The 25,447-nt window shown below is 44.7% G+C and overlaps 1 protein-coding gene across 10 annotated transcripts in view; it reads right to left on the reverse strand.

Moving 5' to 3' along the window:
* Positions 1 to 25,447, reverse strand: part of MAP4 (microtubule associated protein 4) — a 141,989-nt gene that overhangs the window by 6,116 nt on the left and 110,426 nt on the right. For 4 of the 10 annotated variants that reach the window (XM_063452876.1, XM_063452871.1, XM_063452870.1 and 1 more), the window contains 6 exons: positions 24,342 to 24,404; positions 20,609 to 20,955; positions 19,156 to 19,287; positions 15,845 to 15,937; positions 4,900 to 4,977; positions 3,850 to 3,931 (listed from right to left, as the gene is read on the reverse strand). In XM_063452876.1, coding sequence (XP_063308946.1) covers positions 3,850 to 3,931; positions 4,900 to 4,977; positions 15,845 to 15,937; positions 19,156 to 19,287; positions 20,609 to 20,955; positions 24,342 to 24,404 — 795 coding nt within the window. The remainder of the gene's footprint in view (positions 1 to 3,849; positions 3,932 to 4,899; positions 4,978 to 15,844; positions 15,938 to 19,155; positions 19,288 to 20,608; positions 20,956 to 24,341; positions 24,405 to 25,447) is intronic. The other 6 variants (XM_063452874.1, XM_063452872.1, XM_063452873.1 and 3 more) reach the window with 6 other exon arrangements.

Genomic DNA, 25,447 nt, shown 5'->3' on the forward strand with positions numbered 1-25,447 from the left:
GTAAATGTGTTGGGGGGGCAATGTGTGAATGTGTATGGTGTGTGGGGGCAGTGTGTTTGTGGGGGCAGTGTGTTTGTGGGGGCAGTGTGTTTGTGGGGGCAGTGTGTTTGTGGGGGCAGTGTGTTTGTGGGGGCAGTGTGTTTGTGGGGGCAGTGTGTTTGTGGGGGCAGTGTGTTTGTGGGGGCAGTGTGTTTGTGGGGGCAGTGTGTTTGTGGGGGCAGTGTGTTTGTGGGGGCAGTGTGTTTGTGGGGGCAGTGTGTTTGTGGGGGCAGTGTGTTTGTGGGGGCAGTGTGTTTGTGGGGGCAGTGTGTTTGTGGGGGCAGTGTGTTTGTGGGGGCAGTGTGTTTATGGGGGCAGTGTGTTTATGGGGGCAGTGTGTTTATGGGGGCAGTGTGTTTATGGGGGCAGTGTGTTTATGGGGGCAGTGTGTTTATGGGGGCAGTGTGTTTATGGGGGCAGTGTGTTTATGGGGGCAGTGTGTTTATGGGGGCAGTGTGTTTATGGGGGCAGTGTGTTTATGGGGGCAGTGTGTTTATGGGGGCAGTGTGTTTATGGGGGCAGTGTGTTTATGGGGGCAGTGTGTTTATGGGGGCAGTGTGTTTATGGGGGCAGTGTGTTTATGGGGGCAGTGTGTTTATGGGGGCAGTGTGTTTATGGGGGCAGTGTGTTTATGGGGGCAGTGTGTTTATGGGGGCAGTGTGTTTATGGGGGCAGTGTGTTTATGGGGGCAGTGTGTTTATGGGGCTAGAGTTCACTCTCACCACTGCGACCACCAGGAATCCCTGGTGGTCACAGTGTTGAGAGTGAACTCTAGCCAGTAGCTCCAGGGCTAGAGTTTACTCTTGCAAGAGCCGTAACGTTGCCGTGGTAACCGCGGCAACGATCTGTGCTCGCGCAAGAAGGACCCAGAGGAGCTGCAGGCTGAGCTCCCGGGTCCTCTCTTCCTCCCTCCCCTGCCGGCTGCCCGCACGGTGCGTGCGGACAGGGGAAGGGGCAATTGCCTTCCTCTTACTCCCCCCTCCCCCCTCCCTTCTTACCCTCCCCCTCCCTTCTTACCCTCCCCCTCACTTCTTACTCTCCCCCTCACTTCTTACTCTCCCCCTCCCCCTCACTTCTTACCCCCCCCTCCCGCTCTCTTCTTACCCCCCCTCTCCCGCTCTCTTCTTACCCCCCCTCTCTTTTTAACCCCTCCCCCTCTCTTTTTAACCCCCCTCCCCTCCTCTTTTTAACCCCCCTCCCCTCCTCTTTTTAACCCCCCTCCCCTCCCTCTTTTTAACCCCCCTCCCCTCCCTCTTTTTAACCCCCCTCCCCTCCCTCTCTTTAACCCCCCTCCCCTCCCTCTCTTTAACCCCCCTCCCCTCCCTCTCTTTAACCCCCCTCCCCTCCCTCTCTTTAACCCCCCTCCCCTCCCTCTCTTTAACCCCCCTCCCCTCCCTCTCTTTAACCCCCCTCCCCTCCCTCTCTTTAACCCCCCTCCCCTCCCTCTCTTTAACCCCCCTCCCCTCCCTCTCTTTAACCCCCCTCCCCTCCCTCTCTTTAACCCCCCTCCCCTCCCTCTCTTTAACCCCCCTCCCCTCCCTCTCTTTAACCCCCCTCCCCTCCCTCTTTTTAACCCCCCTCCCCTCCCTCTCTTTAACCCCCCTCCCCTCCCTCTCTTTAACCCCCCTCCCCTCCCTCTCTTTAACCCCCCTCCCCTCCCTCTCTTTAACCCCCCTCCCCTCCCTCTCTTTAACCCCCCTCCCCTCCCTCTCTTTAACCCCCCTCCCCTCCCTCTCTTTAACCCCCCTCCCCTCCCTCTCTTTAACCCCCCTCCCCTCCCTCTCTTTAACCCCCCTCCCCTCCCTCTCTTTAACCCCCCTCCCCTCCCTCTCTTTAACCCCCTCCCCTCCCTCTCTTTAACCCCCCTCCCCTCCCTCTCTCTTTTTAACCCCCCTCCCTCTCTCTTTTTAACCCCCCTCCCCTGTAGCGTGGCCGAGCTGCTCAGAGCGCTCAGGCGGCTGCAGCATTTAAAGGGGCTGGCGGGCCCCCCTCCCGGCCGGGCCCTCGGACCATGTCCGAAGTGCCCGACCGGTCAGTCCGCCCCATTCACCATGATTCCTTGCTTAATCTGCCAAGATTTACCAAAATACTGTGCAACAGGCTAGAGCACATTAAACAATGTAAACAAAATGCATCTGTTTAGGTCTCCAGTCTTTCTACTTGCATGGATCAGAACAGGACTGGTACTCATACATTAGTCCCCAAATTCCAGCTGCTATGGTGTAATAGCTGATCCACCACCGTGGCCTGGAAATGGCTTCCTAAACTGCATGTTTAACCTCAGAATGTTATCATCGTCTAAGGAGTGGGGATTATCGGATCACTCTAATCGGGGGATTAAACAAAGGTTCTTTAAGGTAACCGGAGGTCAAGTGAGTTCATGTTCAACAGAGGACACATTGTGCCCTGAACACAAACACATGGCTCTGGTAAGAAGATATCCCTGAAATCGTGGCCTCACCAAGCATGTGTGATCTGGGAGGACATGTTTTCTGACAGTAGGCCCTATGCAGCTACAAATAAATCATGATTGATATTGACAGTGCGAATAGTGCCTCCATTCTGTGCGTCCGTTCTATTCCTGGCACAATTCACAGTCAATCTCTGCTTTATCAACACCTAATAACCATTTCAGCTATCACTTTAAATTGCGATGTAAAACCAGAGACCAGTCTAAATAGTACCAAATAAAAATACTCCGATTTCAATCTCTCACACTTTACTCACCATGTCTCCCTCTACTGCCCTCTAGTGTCCCATTCCCCCTGCCCTGGAGAGCCAGCATTTTCAGTTTACATTTTGTATAGTTTGGTTTAGATGCAGCAACCCTAGTGAATTCTGCAGACCATCTTTGCTTTGTGTAATTTCCTATATTACGGTAGCTAGAAGGTCTTTAGACATGCCTAATTACCACTTTTTATGGGGGGATTGCCACCTAATTCTTACCTCCTGGCATATTATCCCACTAGTTCTAGAACCTCGAGCAGCGTATTTATTGGGGATGCTTCAGAGTTTACTACAATACATCTAGGGCCAGCTATTACTGCATTTGATCTTAAGTGGGATCTATCGTAGCAGTATAATTCGTTCCAGACACATTATTAGGCAGGTATCTTACAGAAACATAGAATGTGACGGCAGATAAGAACTATTCGGCCCATTTAATCTGCCCAATTTTCTAAATACTTCCATTAGTCCCTGGCTTTATCTTATAGTTAGGATAGCCTTATGCCTATCCCACGCATGCTTAAACTCCTTTACTGTGTTAACCTCTACCACTTCAGCTGGAAGGCTATTCCATGCATCCACTACCCTCTCAGTAAAGTAATACTTCCTGATATTATTTTTAAACCTTTGTCCCTCTAATTTAAGATTATTTCCTCTTGTTGTGGCAGTTTTTCTTCTTTTAAATATAGTCTCCTCCTTTACTGTGTTGATTCCCTTTATGTATTTAAATGTTTCTATCATATGCCCCCTGTCTCGTCTTTCCTCCAAGCTATACATGTTAAGATCCTTTAACCTTTCCTGGTACGGTAAGTTTGTAACTTTTTTATCCCCCATCTCCAATTCTCAATATGTGCTTTCATGAAATACAAGCTTTCTGAGGGCATGTATACATGTATGATTGTATATTTTATATCTGTCTCACCAAGGGAAGAATAATAGGTCTTTTGACCTTTCCTTTTTGCCTGTCTATTAACAGATTCCCACTACTCTCAGGCAGGCCAGGACTTGCATGCCTTCAGATTACAGACCCACACACTGCACTGTGATAGTCACCATATGTAATTTAGAAATGAATCATATTACCTGATTTAGGCTTGAGATTTGCTTTGGAGCCGCACTTGGAAGACACTTTTGAAACGTCAATCTTCTTGTTTACAATCTGCACCTGTAATCCAGATAAAGGCAATCTGTAAATAGATAGTGCGGCTCCGAGGAGAGGGTGCCTCGCTCACTCTGAACATACTACACGCCATTTCTATCCTCCAACATACCATGCCATTGAGGGTACTGGATAAAGACACATTTTGGGTTAAAGCTCTAGAAATCGAGTAATTGGCAGAAAATTCCATTGGGTTTTTGGTGACTGCGCCATTTTAGACCAAAAACTGATCTTTATATAAAACCCCCAACGCACTTACAGATTGATATACAATAGAAAGAAAATCAGAGTGATTCAAAGGTTTAATATTTTAACGTTTTTGCCTAATGTAACCATGAGTTTTGAGGTCTGCTGACAGATTACCCTTACAGTAATATAGTGCAAATGTTCCCAACTTTTCTTTCCATGAAGGAAGGGATATAATGCCTTGGAGGAGCCACAGTGGATAACTAACACATAATTTGAAGAGTTAACCCGGAGAACCCAAGATAAAACTCTATGATGGTAAAAGGTGGAACTGTAACGATTGCACTAGAAGTAGTGATCTTCGTTCCGGGCTTGGCACCCACTGCCTTCTGCAAGGACTAAAAATGGGTGAGCGGTTATTGGAAGGAAACAAAGAGCCCTGTGTTTATCGCTGCTCTGATTTGCATTTGCTCAATGGGGCAAGGCGCCAGGATGACAGCTTTGTACCAGGCTTTATTGGCGTGTGATTGTCCCTATCTGTAGTCAACATGCAGCTACAGTTTCCTTGCTTAAAAGCAGCATGCAGCCATATACCATTACACTTGTTTTTGTCCATTAAATATTAGGCACTCTTGCAGGGGCACAAGTAAAGGACACCCACTATACCCACGCAGGTCTCCGTAAAAGAAGATTTAACTGAAGGCACGTGGCCAACTTCACAGCCCAGTCAGTGATGGGAGAATTTGAGAGTTGCAGGTGAGAACCCAGATATTACATCTTCTACTCACATTGGCACTGCCCGGTTTGTGATTGCTGGGTGCCTGTGGGCGGGCACTGCCTGCTGCTGGCTTGGCAGCATTGGGGACCTGAAAACAACATGTATTTTAGTTTCCTGTTATAAAGCCGTAGAGCTGGAATTTAAAGAGGGGACAGGGAAGAGAAACGAGGTTGGACTGAGATACTGTGGCAAAACCCCAGCGTCCAAGAAAAATAAAGCTCAAAGTAGTAAAGGCAAAATAAAGTAAAAATGTTCTCAATTACAGATTAATTGCTTTATAAAAACGTCTTGGAAAGGGACATCCCCTTTCTCTCTATTTAGTCCAACAGTACAGAGGGGATAACTAGACATTCTGGTTTACGCAAAACTAATATCCAGTGCAAATGTTCCCCATATCGAGGGAAGTTAACACCAGTCAGTAGTATATCGGACCACAGCTTGCCAGCACTTCATTATCCTCAGTGACTTCTCCAAACAGCAGCTACAAACAGAATCCAGTCCCACTCCTGTCCATACACAAGCCACCCAGCAGACTGCGCCCGCACCCAGCAGACTTGGCCCCGCACCCTGGCCAAACCACCCAGCAGACTTGGCCCCGCACCCTGGCCAAGCCCGCCAGCAGAATCTCCCCGCACCCAGGCCAAGCCCGCCAGCAGAATCTCCCCGCACCCAGGCCAAGCCCGCCAGCAGAATCTCCCCGCACCCAGGCCAAGCCCGCCAGCAGAATCTCCCCGCACCCAGTCCAAGCCCGCCAGCAGAATCCCCCCGCACCCAGGCCAAGCCCCCCAGCAGAATCCCCCCGCACCCAGCCCAAGCCCCCCAGCAGAATCCCCCCGCACCCAGCCCAAGCCCCCCAGCAGAATCCCCCCGCACCCAGCCCAAGCCCCCCAGCAGAATCCCCCCTGCACCCAGGCCAAGCCACCCAGCAGAATCCCCCCTGCACCCAGGCCAAGCCCCCCAGCAGAATCCCCCTGCACCCAGGCCAAGCCCCCCAGCAGAATCCCCCTGCACCCAGGCCAAGCCACCCAGCAGAATCCCCCTGCACCCAGGCCAAGCCACCCAGCAGAATCCCCCTGCACCAAGGCCAAGCCACCCAGCAGAATCCCCCTGCACCCAGGCCAAGCCACCCAGCAGAATCCCCCTGCACCCAGCCCAAGCCCCCCCAGCAGAATCCCCCTGCACCCAGGCCAAGCCACCCAGCAGAATCCCCCTGCACCCAGGCCAAGCCACCCAGCAGAATCCCCCTGCACCCAGGCCAAGCCACCCAGACTCACCCCACACACGCCCACTCAATCAGCGGAATCCTGCCCCCACGCCATGCAGAATCACTCAATACAATACTTCCGTGCCAGACACACTCCCAGAATAATCCTACGTACATCCAGCAGATTCAGCCTATGCACCACACACTTTATCTCTGAACATTTTTTTTTCTAGTTTCCATTGATTGCCTTAAAAAAAGATACATATAGAAAGTAATTTACACTAAAACGCAACCAATACACAGTTGATTAAGGAGAAATAAAGCATTCCAGAATGAGAATCTCTCCTATTGTCCGTCCCATACACATATTAAATACTTTGGAGGACTATTAATAGATCTACTTGTCTAAAATACAGACTTGTAATCGATCCGGTAGCCTGTTTACCAACAGGACTGTACATATAATAAGAGGTGATCCATTGAGACTCGAAGAAAGAAGATTTACGGTAGCTTAAAACAAAGGAAAGGATTCTTTACAGTAAGAAAGAAAGCAGAAGAATCTAGAAAGCTTGATGTCACCAAATCAGATGTCCATCATTCACACAACACATTAGAGATGGGACAGAGAAAGGTGAAGAAAGGTCGAGCTGGATGAATTAACATTTGCTGGTAAAATCTCACATGATAATATTTATTAAGAGATAATTATATTTTGGCTAGCTCACGTACCAGCTTGTAAAATGTGAATTAATGGAGTTTTATCTTCTACATGGAATCCCTCTACAGATTGTGGCATGGAAGATGTGTTGTCCCTGCTGCCCTTAAGCATGCTACTGTAGTACCCATTTAAAAAAAAACCCACACCTCTTGACCCGTCCTCCCCTTCTAACTATGGCCTCATATCCCTGCTCCCTTTTTCCTCAAAGCTTCTGGAAAGACTCGTCTTTACCCGTCTGACTTGCTTCCTCAATTCCAACTCTCTCCCTGACCCTCTTCAGTCTGGCTTTCTCCCCCTCAACTCTACTGAGACTGCTTTTATTAAAGTCACTAACAACCTAATCGCAGCTAAATCCAAAGGGCACTACTCTGTACTAATTCTTCTTCACCTCTCTGCCACCTTTGGAAAAGGAGAACATTATCAACCGTATCAAACTCTTCACTGTCTCTGTGACACTGTCCTCTCCTGGTTTTCCTCTTATCTCTCCAACACTCATTCAGTGTCCTCTCTTCGTCATGTCTATGTTGGAGTCCCCCAAGGCTTTGTCCTTGGTCCCCTTCTATTTTCTCTTTATACTGCCTCTCTTGGCAAACCTATTACCTCATTTGGATTCCACTACCACCTGTACGCTAACGACACTCAGATATACTGCTCCTCCCCGGACCTCTCCCCTGCCGTCCTGCAACAGGTCACTGCTTCCTTTCTTCCATCTATGACTGGATGTCCTCCCTGTGGTAACATTCCCGCTTTCTGAAACTCAGTCTCTCTAAAACTGAGCTCCTTGTCTTTCCTCCTCCTAATACTGATCCACCTCCTTCACTCTCCCGTCAAATGAGTGGTACCCACATCAGTCGATCCTTGCAAGTGCGCTGTCTTGGCGTTCTACTTGATTCTGGCCTCACATTTGAGCCTCACAGCCGGTCTGTTACCAAATCCTGTAGATTCCACCTTAAAAACATAGCCCGCATCCCGCCCTTTCTTACACAAGATGCTACAAAAGAGCCTGTTCATGCTCTAGTAATCTCTCGCATGAATTATTGTAACTCTCTGATAATAGGTCTTCCCACAAGTCTTATTCCCCTGCTAGTCTGTAATGAATGCATTAGACTGATTTTCCTCTCCTGTCGCTCCTCTCACACCTCTCCCCTCGGTCAGTCCTTACATTGGCTTCCTGTATCCAGTAAGAATAAATTCAAGGTACTTATCCACACCTATAAAGCACTGACCAATTCTAGACCCTCATATCTCTTCACAGATCCATAGGAATGTCCCTTCGCAGTCTCTCCGCTCTGCACGTGACCTTCTCCTGTCCGCTACTCGCACCCTTACAGCCAACTCACTCTTGCAGGACTTCTCGCGGGCGGCTCCCTTCCTATGGAATAGCCTGCCTACCGCCATCAGACTCTACCCTAGTCTTCAATCACTTAAAAAGTGCCTCAAAACCCATCTCTTTAGGCAAGCTTATGGCCTCCCAGAGTAACCTCTACCTCACATACCTGTCCCTTGCTCTCTCCTAAAGGGCAGCACTCTACTCTCTCCTCCAGCTCTGCTTCACTCCCACCTTGTTTGATTGCCATTTCCTGTCCTGTTATGTTTTATACCCCACCTCCTATAGACTGTAAGCTCGTTTGAGCAGGGCCCTCTTCAACCTATTGTTCCTGTAAGGTTTTGTAATTGTCTTTTGTAAATCTCCACCTTTGATAAAATTGTAAAGCACTACGGAATATGCTTGCACTATATAAATACCAGTAATAATAATGATAACAGGTTGAATGTCTAATAGATTGAACTGCTCCAGCAGTACATCTACTCATTAGAAAGCGCAGCACCAAGATGGAATGTTCTATGTACAGAAATCAGGAATTTGGCGTTGTTTAAGCAGAGTGAACATTTAATTAATCTGCCTTCACAAAAGGTTTCATGGAGGAGATCTGCAGGAGAGCTGGAGCGTGCTCTCACATGTAATGTAACATCTGTTAATAGAACGGGCCGTGTTCACATATAAAAACACTACGGGACACACTAACCCCTATTCCTGCCTAATGGATTAACCCTGTGTTCTGCAAGGGTTAAAGATAAGGTTTGAGGAAAACATAAGGAATTACAGGGCTGAATGTGAAGATCTCCGAACATGCGTGTTATAAAATGTGCCTATTCAGCTGGAATGTTCGATTAGAAGATGTCAAGGTGATCAGTACAGACCTTCACAATACAATCATGTAGATCTCAGCAATAATACGACTAAAATTAGATTCAAACATCTCAGCATTATACAAAAGACCAATTAAATGGCTATTGAACGGCTACTTCATACACAGTGTTATTATTACACTCTGCCCGCGGCTACTTCATACACAGTGTTATTATTACACTCTGCCCGCGGCTACTTCATACACAGTGTTATTATTACACTCTGCCCGCGGCTACTTCATACACAGTGTTATTATTACACTCTGCCCGCGGCTACTTCATACACAGTGTTATTATTACGCTCTGCCTGCGGCTACTTCATACACAGTGTTATTATTACGCTCTGCCTGCGGATACTTCATACACAGTGTTATTATTACGCTCTGCCTGCGGCTACTTCATACACAGTGTTATTACACTCTGCCCGCGGCTACTTCATACACAGTGTTATTATTACACTCTGCCCGCGGCTACTTCATACACAGTGTTATTATTACACTCTGCCCGCGGTTACTTCATACACAGTGTTATTATTACACTCTGCCCGCGGTTACTTCATACACAGTGTTATTATTACACTCTGCCTGCGGCTACTTCATACACAGTGTTATTATTACAATCTGCCCGCGGCTACTTCATACACAGTGTTATTATTACGCTCTGCCTGCGGCTACTTCATACACAGTGTTATTATTACACTCTGCCCGCGGCTACTTCATACACAGTGTTATTATTACACTCTGCCCGCGGTTACTTCATACACAGTGTTATTATTACACTCTGCCCGCGGCTACTTCATACACACTGTTATTATTACACTCTGCCCGCGGCTACTTCATACACAGTGTTATTATTACACGCTGCCTGCGGCTACTTCATACACAGTGTTATTATTACACTCTGCCTGCGGTTACTTCATACACAGTGTTATTATTACACTCTGCCTGCGGCTACTTCATACACACTGTTATTATTACGCTCTGCCTGCGGCTACTTCATACACAGTGTTATTATTACACTCTGCCCGCGGTTACTTCATACACAGTGTTATTATTACACTCTGCCCGCGGCTACTTCATACACAGTGTTATTATTACGCTCTGCCTGCGGCTACTTCATACACAGTGTTATTATTACACGCTGCCTGCGGCTACTTCATACACACTGTTATTATTACACTCTGCCCGCGGCTACTTCATACACAGTGTTATTATTACACTCTGCCCGCGGCTACTTCATACACAGTGTTATTATTACACTCTGCCCGCGGCTACTTCATACACAGTGTTATTATTACACGCTGCCCGCGGCTACTTCATACACGGTGTTATTATTACACTCTGCCCGCGGTTACTTCATACACAGTGTTATTATTACACTCTGCCCGCGGCTACTTCATACACAGTGTTATTATTACACTCTGCCCGCGGCTACTTCATACACAGTGTTATTATTACACTCTGCCCGCGGCTACTTCATACACAGTGTTATTATTACACTCTGCCCGCGGCTACTTCATACACAGTGTTATTATTACACTCTGCCCGCGGCTACTTCATACACAGTGTTATTATTACACTCTGCCCGCGGCTACTTCATACACAGTGTTATTATTACACTCTGCCCGCGGCTACTTCATACACGGTGTTATTATTACACTCTGCCCGCGGCTACTTCATACACGGTGTTATTATTACACTCTGCCCGCGGCTACTTCATACATGGTATTATTATTACACTCTGCCTGCGGCTACTTCATACATGGTATTATTACACTCCACCTGCGGCTACATCATACACTGTGTTACACCCTGTTCCAAATTATTATGCAAATTCTATTTAAGTGTCACAAAGATTAAAGGACCACTCTAGGCACCCAGACCACTTCAGCTTAATGAAGTGGTCTGGGTGCCCGGTCCAGCTAGGGTTAACACATTTTTTTTTTATAAACATAGCAGTTTCAGAGAAACTGCTATGTTTATAAATGGGTTAATCCAGCCCTCAAAGCCTCTAGTGGCTGTCTCATTGACAGCCGCTAGAGGCGCTTGCGTGATTCTCACTGTGAAAATCACAGTGAGAGCACGCAAGCGTCCATAGGAAAGCATTGATAATGCTTTCCTATGAGACCGGCTGAATGCGCGCGCAGCTCTTGCCGCGCGTGCGCATTCAGCCGAATGGGAGGAGAGGAGGAGGATCGGAGGAGGAGAGCTCCCCGCCCGGCGCTGGAGAAAGGTAAGTTTTAACCCCTTTCCTCTCCCCAGAGCCCGGCGGGAGGGGGTCCCTGAGTGTGGGGGCACCCTCAGGGCACTATAGTGGTCCTTTAAGCATTTTGTTTTTCTGTTTAACTCATGGATGGCATTGTGTCTCAGGGCTCTTTTGATCACTGAAAACAATCTCGGACACCTGTGATAATTAGATTGCCAGGTGAGCCCAGTTTAAGGAAAAACTACTAAAGGAGGGTGTTCCACATTATTAAGCAGAGCACCATGTTCATGCAATATGGGGAAGAAAAAGGATCTCTCTGCTGACGAAAAGAGTGAAATAGTTCAATGCCTTGGACGAGGTATGAAAACAGATATTTCACGAAAAGTTAAGCGTGATCATCGCACTATTAAGAGATTTGTGGCTGATTCAGAGCACAGACGGGTTTGTGTAGATAAAGGCACATTGAGGAAGATTTCTGCCTGATCCATGCATCGGATCAAGAGAGCAGCTGCTAAAATACCATTACATAGCAGCAAACAGATATTTGAAGCTGCTGGTGCCTCTGGAGACTCCTCCAGAGTCTTGCAACTGTGCATAAACCTTCTATTCGGCCACCACTAACCAATGCTCACAAGCAGAAACGGCTCCATTGGGCAGAAAAATACATGAAGACTAATTTTCAAACAGTCTTGTTCACTGGTGAGTGCCGTGCAACCCTGGATGGTCCAGATGGATGAGTAGTGGATGGTTGGTGGACGGCCACTCTGTTCCAACAAGGCTGCGACGTCAGCAAGGCAGTGGTGGAGTCATGTTTTGGGCTGGAATCATGGGAAGAGAGCTGGTCGGGCCCTTTAGGGTCCCCGCAGGCGTAAAGATGACCTCTGCAAAGTATGTGGAGTTTCTGACTGACCACTTTCTTCCCTAGTACAGAAGGAAGAACTATGCTTTCCGTAATAAAATCATCTTCATGCATGACAATGCACCATCTCATGCTGCAAAGAATACCTCTGCATAAATGGCTGCTATGGGGATAAAAGGAGAGAAAGCCCCTGACCTCAATCCTATTGAGAAGCTTTGGAGGATCCTCAAGCAAAAGCTCTATGAGGGTGGGAGGCAGTTTACATCCAAACAGCAGCTCTGGGGGGCTGTTCTGACATCTTGCAAACAAATTCAAGCAGAAACTGTCCAAAAACTCACAAGTTCAATGGATGCAAGACTTGTGAAGCTGCTATCAAATAAGGGTTCCTATGTTAAAATGTTTAAAAAGTTAAAATGGTGTTATAAGTTTGATTGAAATACACAGTATTGTTACACTCCGCCTGCGGCTACTTCATACACAGTATTATTATTACACTCCGCCTGCGGCTACTTCATACACAGTATTATTATTACACTCCGCCTACTTTATACACTGTGTTATTACACTCCGCCTGTGGCTACTTCATACACAGTATTATTATTACACTCCGCCTGTGGCTACTTCATACACAGTATTATTATTACACTCCGCCTACTTTATACACTGTTATTACACTCCGCCTGCGGCTACTTCATACACAGTATTATTATTACACTCCGCCTACTTTATACACCGTGTTATTACACTCCGCCTGTGGCTACTTCATACACAGTATTATTATTACACTCCGCCTACTTTATACACCGTGTTATTACACTCCGCCTGTGGCTACTTCATACACAGTATTATTATTACACTCCGCCTACTTTATACACCGTGTTATTACACTCCGCCTGTGGCTACTTCATACACAGTGTTATTATTACACTCCGCCTACTTTATACACTGTGTTATTACACTCCGCCTGTGGCTACTTCATACACAGTATTATTATTACACTCCGCCTACTTTATACACTGTGTTATTACACTCCGCCTGTGGCTACTTCATACACAGTATTATTATTACACTCCGCCTACTTTATACACTGTGTTATTACACTCCGCCTGCGGCTACTTCATACACAGTATTATTATTACACTCCGCCTACTTTATACACTGTGTTATTACACTCCGCCTGCGGCTACTTCATACACAGTATTATTATTACACTCCGCCTACTTTATACACTGTGTTATTACACTCCGCCTGTGGCTACTTCATACACAGTATTATTATTACACTCCGCCTGTGGCTACTTCATACACAGTATTATTATTACACTCCGCCTACTTTATACACTGTGTTATTACACTCCGCCTGTGGCTACTTCATACACAGTATTATTATTACACTCCGCCTGTGGCTACTTCATACACAGTATTATTATTACACTCCGCCTGTGGCTACTTCATACACAGTATTATTATTACACTCCGCCTGTGGCTACTTCATACACAGTATTATTATTACACTCCGCCTGTGGCTACTTCATACACAGTATTATTATTACACTCCGCCTACTTTATACACTGTGTTATTACACTCCGCCTGTGGCTACTTCATACACAGTATTATTATTACACTCCGCCTGTGGCTACTTCATACACAGTATTATTATTACACTCCGCCTGTGGCTACTTCATACACAGTATTATTATTACACTCCGCCTACTTTATACACTGTGTTATTACACTCCACCTGTGGCTACTTTATACACGGTGTTATTATTACACCCCGCCAGCGGCTATTTCATGCAAGGTTAACAATATATACCGTATTCTGGGTTAAGTTAGGTCAGTGTTTGGTCAATCTACAACCTTGGATTCAGAGATCAGAATGCAATCTCAAGATGGCCTAATTCACAAATGATTATACAAGGGCAATTCAAGAACAAACACTTATCACAGCATGTATAATACAATTCCCAATACTCCTTCACAATGTGTGTCTAGTAAGTCCCCAAATCGATATTCTAAAAAACAAAAAAATTTGGACAATTACTGCCCTCGACTTTAAAACATAAACCGGAAATAATCTGAATACACAGGACATTAATCAGCTGCAATAAATGCACAGGTTTGGAGACCTAGGCTTCCTGCTCATGGTGTCCAACAGAGGATACAACTCACAAGATTCACGGCCCTCCTAATACAGGTTAACATGGCATTTATTATTTTAAAGAAGTAATGAGAGAACAGCCTCCAAGTATGGAATCAGCCAATTCATCTCAAACAGTTGGATCCCACACACAATATCCTACACTATGACCACAATGAAGTGGGCGCAGTCTCCGTATGGTAGTGTAGTCGGTGCGTGCCATCTATCTTGGCATAATTTCATTCCTCCGATGACGTTTCTTTTTTTAGCCCTAGGGTAACTGTATGGAGAAGGTATTAAAAATAAATACAATTTAAGAAAATGGCCTGCCAAGCTTAAAGAACAACTTGATGGACACATGCCTCTTCAGGATATGTAACTATCTAACACAAAATATTAGCAACTTGCATCTCCAATTGAGGAGACCCAAGATGGGGGCCATTTTGCACGTACAACCTCCTTCCTCAGATGCAGTTATTTTATGCAGAAGTGGAATCCTTTCCTCAGGTCTGCTTCTCTGACACTAGTCCTTCTACTGCTTCAGTATGGGACTGACATAATTCCTACATTTTCTCCATGCAGCTGTCTGGATGTTTCTCAGACCACTAAGTACTGAAAGATATTTAACCGCTTAAGGACACATGATGAAAATATTCAGTCACGATTCCCTTTTATTTCTGAAACGGTGTCCTTAAGGGGTTCATGTCCTATTGGTGGTACTCACATAACCTTTTTATTTTTAATATTATGGGAATATTCAGTTCAGGTATAATCTGAGAGACCTTTGAAGAATCTTGCACACGACTCATGTGGTACAAGATACAGGTGGAAGTTTCATACTTTCAGTTTTAGAATAGTCCTAGTTATGTCTCGGCTCTATGATTCCTAGCCATCAATTGCACAGTTTAGGCAATTTGCCGGTTATTAAACAGGGGTTGACTTCCATTGTTTGTAAAAAGTTTGGTGATAGGTCATTCTGTTGGGCTGAAAATTAAAAACAGCGACAGTAGTAAAGGAAAAAGTGACTAACCACAGTTACAAAGTGCACAGTAACTATAGCCAATAGAATGCTGGTAGCGGCCATTTCTTATCTCTAGCAGACAACATCAAGAAGCCAGAGAGGTTAAGTTAACATTGAAATAGTCCTCCTTAGAAACAGAGTTACTCGTTTTAATACATCACACTTTAAGCAGTGATATTGCCAAAGGCACTCTGTATTTTGGGAACAAATGATTTATCAGAAGTTTGCATATGCACACAAAATTAATGTCAGTAGGAAGGACAAAACAATTACACAATGTAACAAACTATTTCCTTAAATCTGTTTTGTAAATCACAACATGGAGAATATTTTTCATGTCCTTGAAATACAGCATGAATACACCTCATTCACACAAGTAATCTGCATTAATCCTTTCCCTAAACTGCCTCTTATGCACCGACCAGGGACGAAGTGGATCCCATTACCGTGCCCGTACAGTTAGTCCAAGCAGAGGAGAACAAGAGTTAATGTGAAAGTCAGGCTCTGGCAAATTACTGAATGGTATGCTGTTAGAGTTAATGTTTCGGCAGCACAAGAAGCACATACTAAAGAAATAGACAGAGAAGGTGTTAAAAGTAGCCCACAGACTATACTTACATTCCCACCACCAGGGACATGCTTAATATTGTCCTTGGAACCACACTTTGACTGAACATGGCTGTAGTTCACTTTTTTGGAGATTATCTGCACCTAGAGCATTATAGAATGGGAAGAAAAAAAAAAACAACACAGAAGTGGAGAGACACGGTTAGAGAGATCACATGGCAGACACAAAGATGGAGGAAATGTTAACATGGCAGTGCACGATGGGAAGCATGAATGAGCGCTACGAGGAAGAGCAGAAGCAAAAGCGGAGCAGGCAGTTAAAGTGTGGGTAAATGATGTGGTGTCAACATTCATCCATCGTCAACCTCAGCCTATAATTCCATCTCAGAGTCACACGAGTCGCATATGCCCTGATAGATCTCAGATTGTAAGCATTGCTTGCAGAGCCACATCTGGCCATACATGGATCAGCTCTACACGAGTACACCCCATCATATAGCACAGGTGCCCAAAAACTACCCCATCCAGCAGAAGAATGAACGAGTCTACTGTCTTAATTGCTTGGGTAATAAACCAATCACAATAGATAGCTAGCAGGCATCAGGTGACGTTCCGACTATTCATTACCATTGGACACATTAGATTTACTGTGGTTTCTAGTTGCAATAGATTGTTCTGGATACTAACGGGCTGATAAAGAAATAACATTTCTATATCTCTCTATCTATAGCAGAGGTAAAGTCCATAACGAATAAGATTTTCAAAATGATTCACGAAGCTGTTTATGGCATTAATGAGGAATAAATCATTAAGTGCATCAATAAGAGTACTTATTGTTTTTTATAATACATATAGGTATTCCATTTTTGAAACAATGGAATGTTGGGAAATTCAACTTTACATGAAAACTGTTTTGCAGTTATTTACACCAATGTAGTAAATAAAATACATTTAAAACATATTTTTCATGCAGATCTTTGGATCCACTCCATTAGAAAATACAGAAAGCAGAAAAAAAATGCTGTCAAGTGCCACAAAGTGAGCACAAACACCAGCCAACTCTATCCATAGATCAGGTCTCGCGCCATGAGTATCGCCATCAGTGAGGGGATCTCTGGATCATACGTCTCTTCAGGAAAAAAATTGGTATGTTTTTTCCCCCAGAGATAATGAGCTCACCACGGGCTGAAACTAGATTTAAACAGCCTACACTACAGCCTGAAGAACAGATTGGAATCACAGCGACTGATAATCAATGAAAGAGCTGAATCCCAGCTTGGAAAGCAATGAGATACACGGAACAGACTATAACAGAGCCCCAGCCCAAAGACCTGCAAAACATACAGAGTCAAGGCTCGCCTATTATGGCTGGCCTACACCTTTAGGGTCCCTGGGAACAAACTATAGAGAACGTTAATGCAGTTAATACAGATGGCATTACTAGGGAAAGGTGGGAGATAATCCCAAGCATGTATGTTCAATGATACAGACCGAGGCTATAATAAAACTTATTGTAAGCTTATTGTACCGTGGCAGCTCAGTGCATCATTACAGCTTATTGTACCATGGCAACTCAGTGCATCATTACAGCTTATTGTACCGTGGCAGCTCAGTGCATCATTACAGCTTATTGTACCGTGGCAGCTCAGTGCATCATTACAGCTTATTGTACCGTGGCAGCTCAGTGCATCATTACAGCTTATTATACCGTGGCAGCTCAGTGCATCATTACAGCTTATTGTACCGTGGCAACTTAGTGCATCATTACAGCTTATTGTACCGTGGCAACTCAGTGCATCATTACAGCTTATTGTACCGTGGCAGCTCAGTGCATCATTCCAGCCTATTGTACCGTGGCAGCTCAGTGCATCATTACAGCTTATTGTACCATGGCAGCTCAGTGCATCATTACAGCTTATTGTACCATGGCAGCCTCAGTGCATCACTACAGCTTATTGTACTATGGCAGCTCAGTGCATCATTACAGCTTATTGTACTATGGCAGCTCAGTGCATCATTACAGCTTATTGTACTATAGCAGATCAGTGCATCATTACAGCTTATTGTACTATGGCAGCTCAGTGCATCATTACAGCTTATTGTACTATGGCAGCTCAGTGCATCATTGCAGCTTATTGTACTATAGCAGATCAGTGCATCATTACAGCTTATTGTACTATGGCAGCTTATTGCATCATTACAGCTTATTGTACTATGGCAGCTCAGTGTATCATTACAGCTCATTCTACTATGGCAGCTTATTGCATCATTATAGCTTATTGTACTATGGCAGCTCAGTGCATCATTCCAGCCTATTGTACCGTGGCAGCTCAGTGCATCATTACAGCTTATTGTACCATGGCAGCTCAGTGCATCATTACAGCTTATTGTACCATGGCAGCCTCAGTGCATCACTACAGCTTATTGTACTATGGCAGCTCAGTGCATCATTACAGCTTATTGTACTATGGCAGCTCAGTGCATCATTACAGCTTATTGTACTATAGCAGATCAGTGCATCATTACAGCTTATTGTACTATGGCAGCTCAGTGCATCATTACAGCTTATTGTACTATGGCAGCTCAGTGCATCATTGCAGCTTATTGTACTATAGCAGATCAGTGCATCATTACAGCTTATTGTACTATGGCAGCTTATTGCATCATTACAGCTTATTGTACTATGGCAGCTCAGTGTATCATTACAGCTCATTCTACTATGGCAGCTTATTGCATCATTATAGCTTATTGTACTATGGCAGCTTATTGCATCATTACAGCTTATTGTACTATGGCAGCTTATTGCATCATTACAGCTTATTGTACCGTGGCAACTTAGTGCATCATTACAGCTTATTGTACTATGGCAGTTTATTGTACTATGGCAGCTCAGTGCATCATTCCAGCTTATTGTACCGTGGCAGCTCAGTGCATCATTCCAGCTTATTGTACTATGGCAGCTCAGTGTATCATTACAGCTTATTGTACTATGGCAGCTCAGTGCATCATTACAGCTTATTGTACTATGGCAGCTCAGTGTATCATTACAGCTTATTCTACTATGGCAGCTTATTGCATCATTACAGCTTATTGTACTATGGCAGCTTATTGCATCATTACAGCTTATTGTACTATTACAAATTATTTACTTAATTTAGAATTCCTACTTATGATTAACAATTACCCAGAATATATTAAATATCGCACACAAAAAAAAGAAAAAAATGGAGTGGGAAGGTTGCCAGTAATTCTCTATGAAGTAGCAGGAAAAGGGGCTTTCAGGGTGAGCCCCGATAAAAGGCGCGAGCGAGGAAGGAGGAGAGAGTACAGCCTACAGAGGGTCATTCAGCGTGTTCACTCACTTTCTCATTGGACTGCTTGGGGACACTTTCTTTAGTGACAGCAGGTCTAGGGGCTGTGCTTTTAGGACCCGCGAGGGTGACAGGTTTTCGGGCTGTTGTGCTGGCTGGCACAGGTTTTTTTTCTACTTTAGCCTGAGGGGGAAAAATATGTAGGGTTTTGAAAAACAAGCAAACAAAAACCAAAAAACAAAACAAAACATTGCATTTGGGAAACTTAGGAGAACAAATAAAACGAGAATATGCAACAGAAACATAGAAAACATGTAGCAGTGCAATAACCTGAAGTATTAACCTGCTCACTCCAGGAAGGCCCGTCCAAACACTGACAAAACATCAGAGATCCAGGCCGGCTTTCCCCAGGGAGTGAACAGGTTAAGGCATCTGGAAGCACCATTCCTGCTCCGGTAATGTTAAATAACCCCATTCCCCACGTACTGGATACACGGCCCAGTGACCAGCTGCCTAGATTGCCAGACTTGGCACCAGGAGACACGGGGGAGCAGTTTGATGGGACTTAAATTAAAAAAAAAAAAAAAAAAGGATAATTTAACTTCTTAGGTCAAAGCAGAATTTACAGAAACAGACCAGCTAGCCACTTACAGACTCCGCAATGGGTTTAAATAAAATTAGAGACAAGTTATTGGGCCTTTAGAAAGTGCTGCCTGCAATACATAGCACTGGTAACTGTGCTGGTACACAAATAATCTGGGCACGCTACATAATAAACCATCAGCCATCACGGTTACAGCACATAATAACCAAGACCAGGAAACGTATCTTTGGTGCTATGATACTGGACATTCAGCCGTAAATTGATCTGTCCACGTGTCACATCATCACAGACTGGACTTCATGTGGCTCAACACAAATGTAAGACTGGATTTTTTTGTGCTGATCAGTATTTTGTATAGATTTTGGTCTTTACGGCAGCACCATTACTTAGAAATGCATGTCCTGTGAACCGAGTGAATGCAACAGGCAAAACGGTCCATGAATAATGATAATGACATAATCCTCAATGAAAGATCTACAAATACAAAATGTATTTAACCAGAGGAGCAATGCCTTTTAAATTTAACGTCCAAATTAACTCTTGCAACAGCCACATAACCCGGCAAAGCAGGTCCGTGATTGCTTACAGTATGGTCACAAAGGACAACATAAGACTAGTCTGGCACAGTTTGCAGCAGCCATAAAGCGATTTACCAAATCCATGCAGTGTGACATGTACCATGACCAAAAAAAAATGAAAAGGACATCCTTTTCCTTCCAAGTCAAAGCCCTACACGTCAACGGACAGGTTTAATTTTAGAGCAGCTCTAGGCCAGTTTACAACAGTAACAGAGTGATGCCGTTCACTCATTACATATGTGGAAGTATCAGTCCATGACATGAGAGGAGCAGCAGGATGTCAATGAATGACCCCATGATGGTGGGATCCGGACGATCTTACCTTGCCTCCCCCTGGCTGGTGCTTTAAGTTGTCAGTGGATCCAATCTTGGAACGGATGTTCTTCAGGTCCGGAGCGGTTGCGCTGGGAGGACGTGACTGCTTGGGAGCTGTGATGGGCTTCGCGGCAGTGGTGGATTTATTTTGCGTAGCCGTAGTAGGTTTGCTCACTGGGACAGATCTGGTAGGAGCCAGCTTCTTGGTATCAGAGGTCAAAGCAGGAGCAGAGCTGGGCTTGGGAGCTGCTGGTTTGGTGGGTTTGGGACGGGTGGGGACGGTGGTCGTGCCGGCTGGAGCAGCTCCATTGATCTTGGCTGAATCCGCAGAAACAGGTTTTGTTCGAGTCAAATCTAGAAACCCCCAAAATAAATAAAAGTCTGTGTTAAGTTGGTGTCAACAGATTAGAAAGCGAGTTTTCTTTCATACATTCATTGTGTAAATATACAATTTTTTCGTCTTTTACTTTTACCTACCTCATTTTAAATTTTGTTACATTTGACAAAACTTGTTTCAATAAAAAAAAACAAAAACAAACAACGAACTGTAACCTAATCTACACAGTGCACCTAACGTGTGTGGGAGCCTGGAGTGTCCCTTTAATAATATAAACCCACCCAGTATAACTGTAACCTAACATACACAGTGCATCTAACGTGTGTGGGAGCCTGGAGTGTCCCTTTAATAATATAAACCCACCCAGTATAACTGTAACCTAACATACACAGTGCATCTAACGTGTGTGGGAACCTGGAGTGTCCCTTTAATAATATAAACCCACCCAGTATAACTAACTGTAACCTAATCTACACAGTGCATCTAACGTGTGTGAGAGCCTGGAGTGTCCCTTTAATAATATAAACCCACCCAATATAACTAACTGTAACCTAACCTACACAGTGCACCTAACGTGTGTGGGAGCCTGGAGTGTCCCTTTAATAATATAAACCCACCCAGTATAACTAACTGTAACCTAACCTACACAGTGCACCTAACGTGTGTGGGAGCCTGGAGTGTCCCTTTAATAATATAGACCCACCCAGTATAACTAACTGTAACCTAACCTACACAGTGCATCTAACGTGTGTGGGAACCTGGAGTGTCCCTTTAATAATATAAACCCACCCAGTATAACTAACTGTAACCTAACCTACACAGTGCACCTAATGTGTGTGGGAGCCTGGAGTGTCCCTTTATTAATATAGACCCACCCAGTATAACTAACTGTAACCTAACCTACACAGTGCACCTAATGTGTGTGGGAGCCTGGAGTGTCCCTTTAATAATATAGACCCACCCAGTATAACCAACTGTAACCTAACCTACACAGTGCACCTAATGTGTGTGGGAGCCTGGAGTGTCCCTTTATTAATATAAACCCACCCAGTATAACTGTAACCTAACCTACACAGTGCATCTAACGTGTGTGGGAGCCTGGAGTGTCCCTTTAATAATATAGACCCACCCAGTATAACTAACTGTAACCTAACCTACACAGTGCACCTAACGTGTGTGGGAGCCTGGAGTGTCCCTTTATTAATATAAACCCACCCAGTATAACTAACTGTAACCTAACCTACACAGTGCACCTAACGTGTGTGGGAGCCTGGAGTGTCCCTTTATTAATATAAACCCACCCAGTATAACTTACTGTAACCTAACCTACACAGTGCATCTAACGTGTGTGGGAGCCTGGAGTGTCCCTTTAATAATATAGACCCACCCAGTATAACTAACTGTAACCTAACCTACACAGTGCACCTAACGTGTGTGGGAGCCTGGAGTGTCCCTTTATTAATATAAACCCACCCAGTATAACTAACTGTAACCTAACCTACACAGTGCATCTAACGTGTGTGGGAGCCTGGAGTGTCCCTTTAATAATATAGACCCACCCAGTATAACTAACTGTAACCTAACCTACACAGTGCACCTAACATGTGTGGGAGCCTGGAGTGTCCCTTTATTAATATAAACCCACCCAGTATAACTAACTGTAACCTAACCTACACAGTGCATCTAACGTGTGTGGGAGCCTGGAGTGTCCCTTTAATAATATAAACCCACCCAGTGTAACTAACTGTAACCTAACCTACACAGTGCATCTAATGTGTGTGGGAGCCTGGAGTGTCCCTTTAATAATATAAACCCACCCAGTATAACTAACTGTAACCTAACCTACCCAGTGCACCTAACGTGTGTGGTAGCCTGGAGTGTCCCTTTAATAATATAAACCCACCCAGTATAACTAACTGTAACCTAACCTACACAGTGCATCTAATGTGTGTGGGAGCCTGGAGTGTCCCTTTAATAATATAAACCCACCCAGTATAACTAACTGTAACCTAACCTACACAGTGCTCCTAACGTGTGTGGGAGCCTGGAGTGTCCCTTTAATAATATAAACCCACCCAGTATAACTAACTGTAACCTAACCTACACAGTGCATCTAACGTGTGTGGGAGCTTGGAGTGCCCCTTTAATAATATAAACCCACCCAGTATAACTAACTGTAACCTAACCTACACAGTGCATCTAATGTGTGTGGGAGCCTGGAGTGTCCCTTTAATAATATAAACCCACCCAGTATAACTAACTGTAACCTAACCTATACAGTGCTCCTAACGTGTGTGGGAGCCTGGAGTGTCCCTTTAATAATATAAACCCACCCAGTATAACTAACTGTAACCTAACCTACACAGTGCATCTAACGTGTGTGGGAGCCTGGAGTGTCCCTTTAATAATATAAACCCACCCAGTATAACTGTAACCTAACCTACACAGTGCACCTAACGTGTGTGGGAGCCTGGAGTGTCCCTTTAATAATATAAACCTACCTAGTATAACTGTAACCTAACCTACACAGTGCATCTAACGTGTGTGGGAGCCTGGAGCGTCCCTTTAATAATATAAACCCACTCAGTATAACTAACTGTAACCTAACCTACACAGTGCACCTAACGTGTGTGGGAGCCTGGAGTGTCCCTTTAATAATATAAACCCACCCAGTATAACTAACTGTAACCTAACCTACACAGTGCATCTAACGTGTGTGGGAGCCTGGAGTGTCCCTTTAATAATATAAACCCACTCATAACTAACTGTAACCTAACCTACACAGTGCATCTAACGTGTGTGGGAGCCTGGAGTGTCCCTTTAATAATATAAACCCACCCAGTATAACTAACTGTAACCTAACCTACACAGTGCATCTAACGTGTGTGGGAGCCTGGAGTGTCCCTTTAATAATATAAACCCACCCAGTATAACTAACTGTAACCTAACCTACACAGTGCATCTAACGTGTGTGGGAGCCTGGAGTGTCCCTTTAATAATATAAACCCACCCAGTATAACTAACTGTAACCTAACCTACACAGTGCATCTAACGTGTGTGGGAGCCTGGAGTGTCCCTTTAATAATATAAACCCACCCAGTATAACTAACTGTAACCTAACCTACACAGTGCACCTAACGTGTGTGGGAGCCTGGAGTGTCCCTTTAATAATATAAACCCACCCAGTATAACTAACTGTAACCTACACTGTGCACCTAACGTGTGTGGGAGCCTGGAGTGTCCCTTTAATAATATAAACCCACCCAGTATAACTAACTGTAACCTAACCTACACAGAATGTGGGAAGAAAAGGAGAGCAAAAAAAAAAAGCGCTCAGGATATGGAAAGAAGTGTTCCCATACTAATAAGTATTAGTCAGTAACTGATGGAGCCCATTTCCTACCTGTAGGAGATTTCGTAGTAGTGGTTTTCTTGAATTCTGTGGATTTCACATCATTCTTGGTGGCTGTGAATAAAGAGGATTAGATAGCGAGGGGAATCTACATCTCTGAAGAAAAGGAAAACAACGAGCCAAATATTTCAGGGAACACTATTCAATACGGGGAAACCCCTAGAGACAAAAACTGAAGCAGAATAATAAAAAGTATCCCAAAAAGGAATTGGTCAATTGCTAATTATTGGTATTCATATACAGGTAGTATAGATAGTTACTGTGACGGACTGGGTGCCTCCGCCAATCGATGGTCCTAGTTCTCACCGAGTAGTCCAAGCGTTACAGCTTGTTTGGGGTCTTCCAGTGGGCAGATCTCTCCTCCAAGAGTGTAGCAATATGCTCTTAAAGTGATTATAATCCCAGGGGAGTATAGTGATATAGCAATCCCCAGGGTAGATATAGGCGTTTCCCCCACACACGAGAGATGACTATGTTGAGGGTAAGCAGGAACTCGTTTAATGGTAGCCACAACTGGCCTTATTTGCAAGTCCCCATGCAAGGTGCACTCCCCCCTGGACCTGTAAACCACAGTATAAACAAATACACAATTACATTGGCTCCGAGATCCAGGAAACTCCCACACATAATAGATTAATCCCTCCTCTGTACCTGGGAGATAATGGAGTCAAGCACTGAACTAAACTCAATTATCTCTAGACACAAAACACACATTTTTATAAAAATACCGGTACCTGTAAAGCATACAAACCCCCCACAAATGTTACATCCCCTGACAGCCCTGATCTGGGTGACCAACATATCCAAAAATCACCCAGATCAGTTCAGGGGTTCAGGATTTCCTGGGAGTAATTTATTTGACCGACTGCAGGCATGGTCCCATGCCCAAAACAGTTCCATAGAATCAGGGCTTGTGGTTGGTCTAGTTCGGTAGTTAGGAAAATGAACAAATTACCGAAAAGAGTCAATGTTCTTACCCTGGAGCTTGTTCCCCTCATCCACACTAATGATTTCACCGAACAGTGCCCTTCTAAATTGTATAGAACCGAACGCCGGCGATGAGGATAGTCCAGCACTGTTCAGGAGTTTCTGTGTCC

Source organism: Pelobates fuscus, chromosome 4 (assembly GCF_036172605.1).
Source record: "Pelobates fuscus isolate aPelFus1 chromosome 4, aPelFus1.pri, whole genome shotgun sequence".
Lineage (NCBI taxonomy): Eukaryota > Metazoa > Chordata > Amphibia > Anura > Pelobatidae > Pelobates > Pelobates fuscus.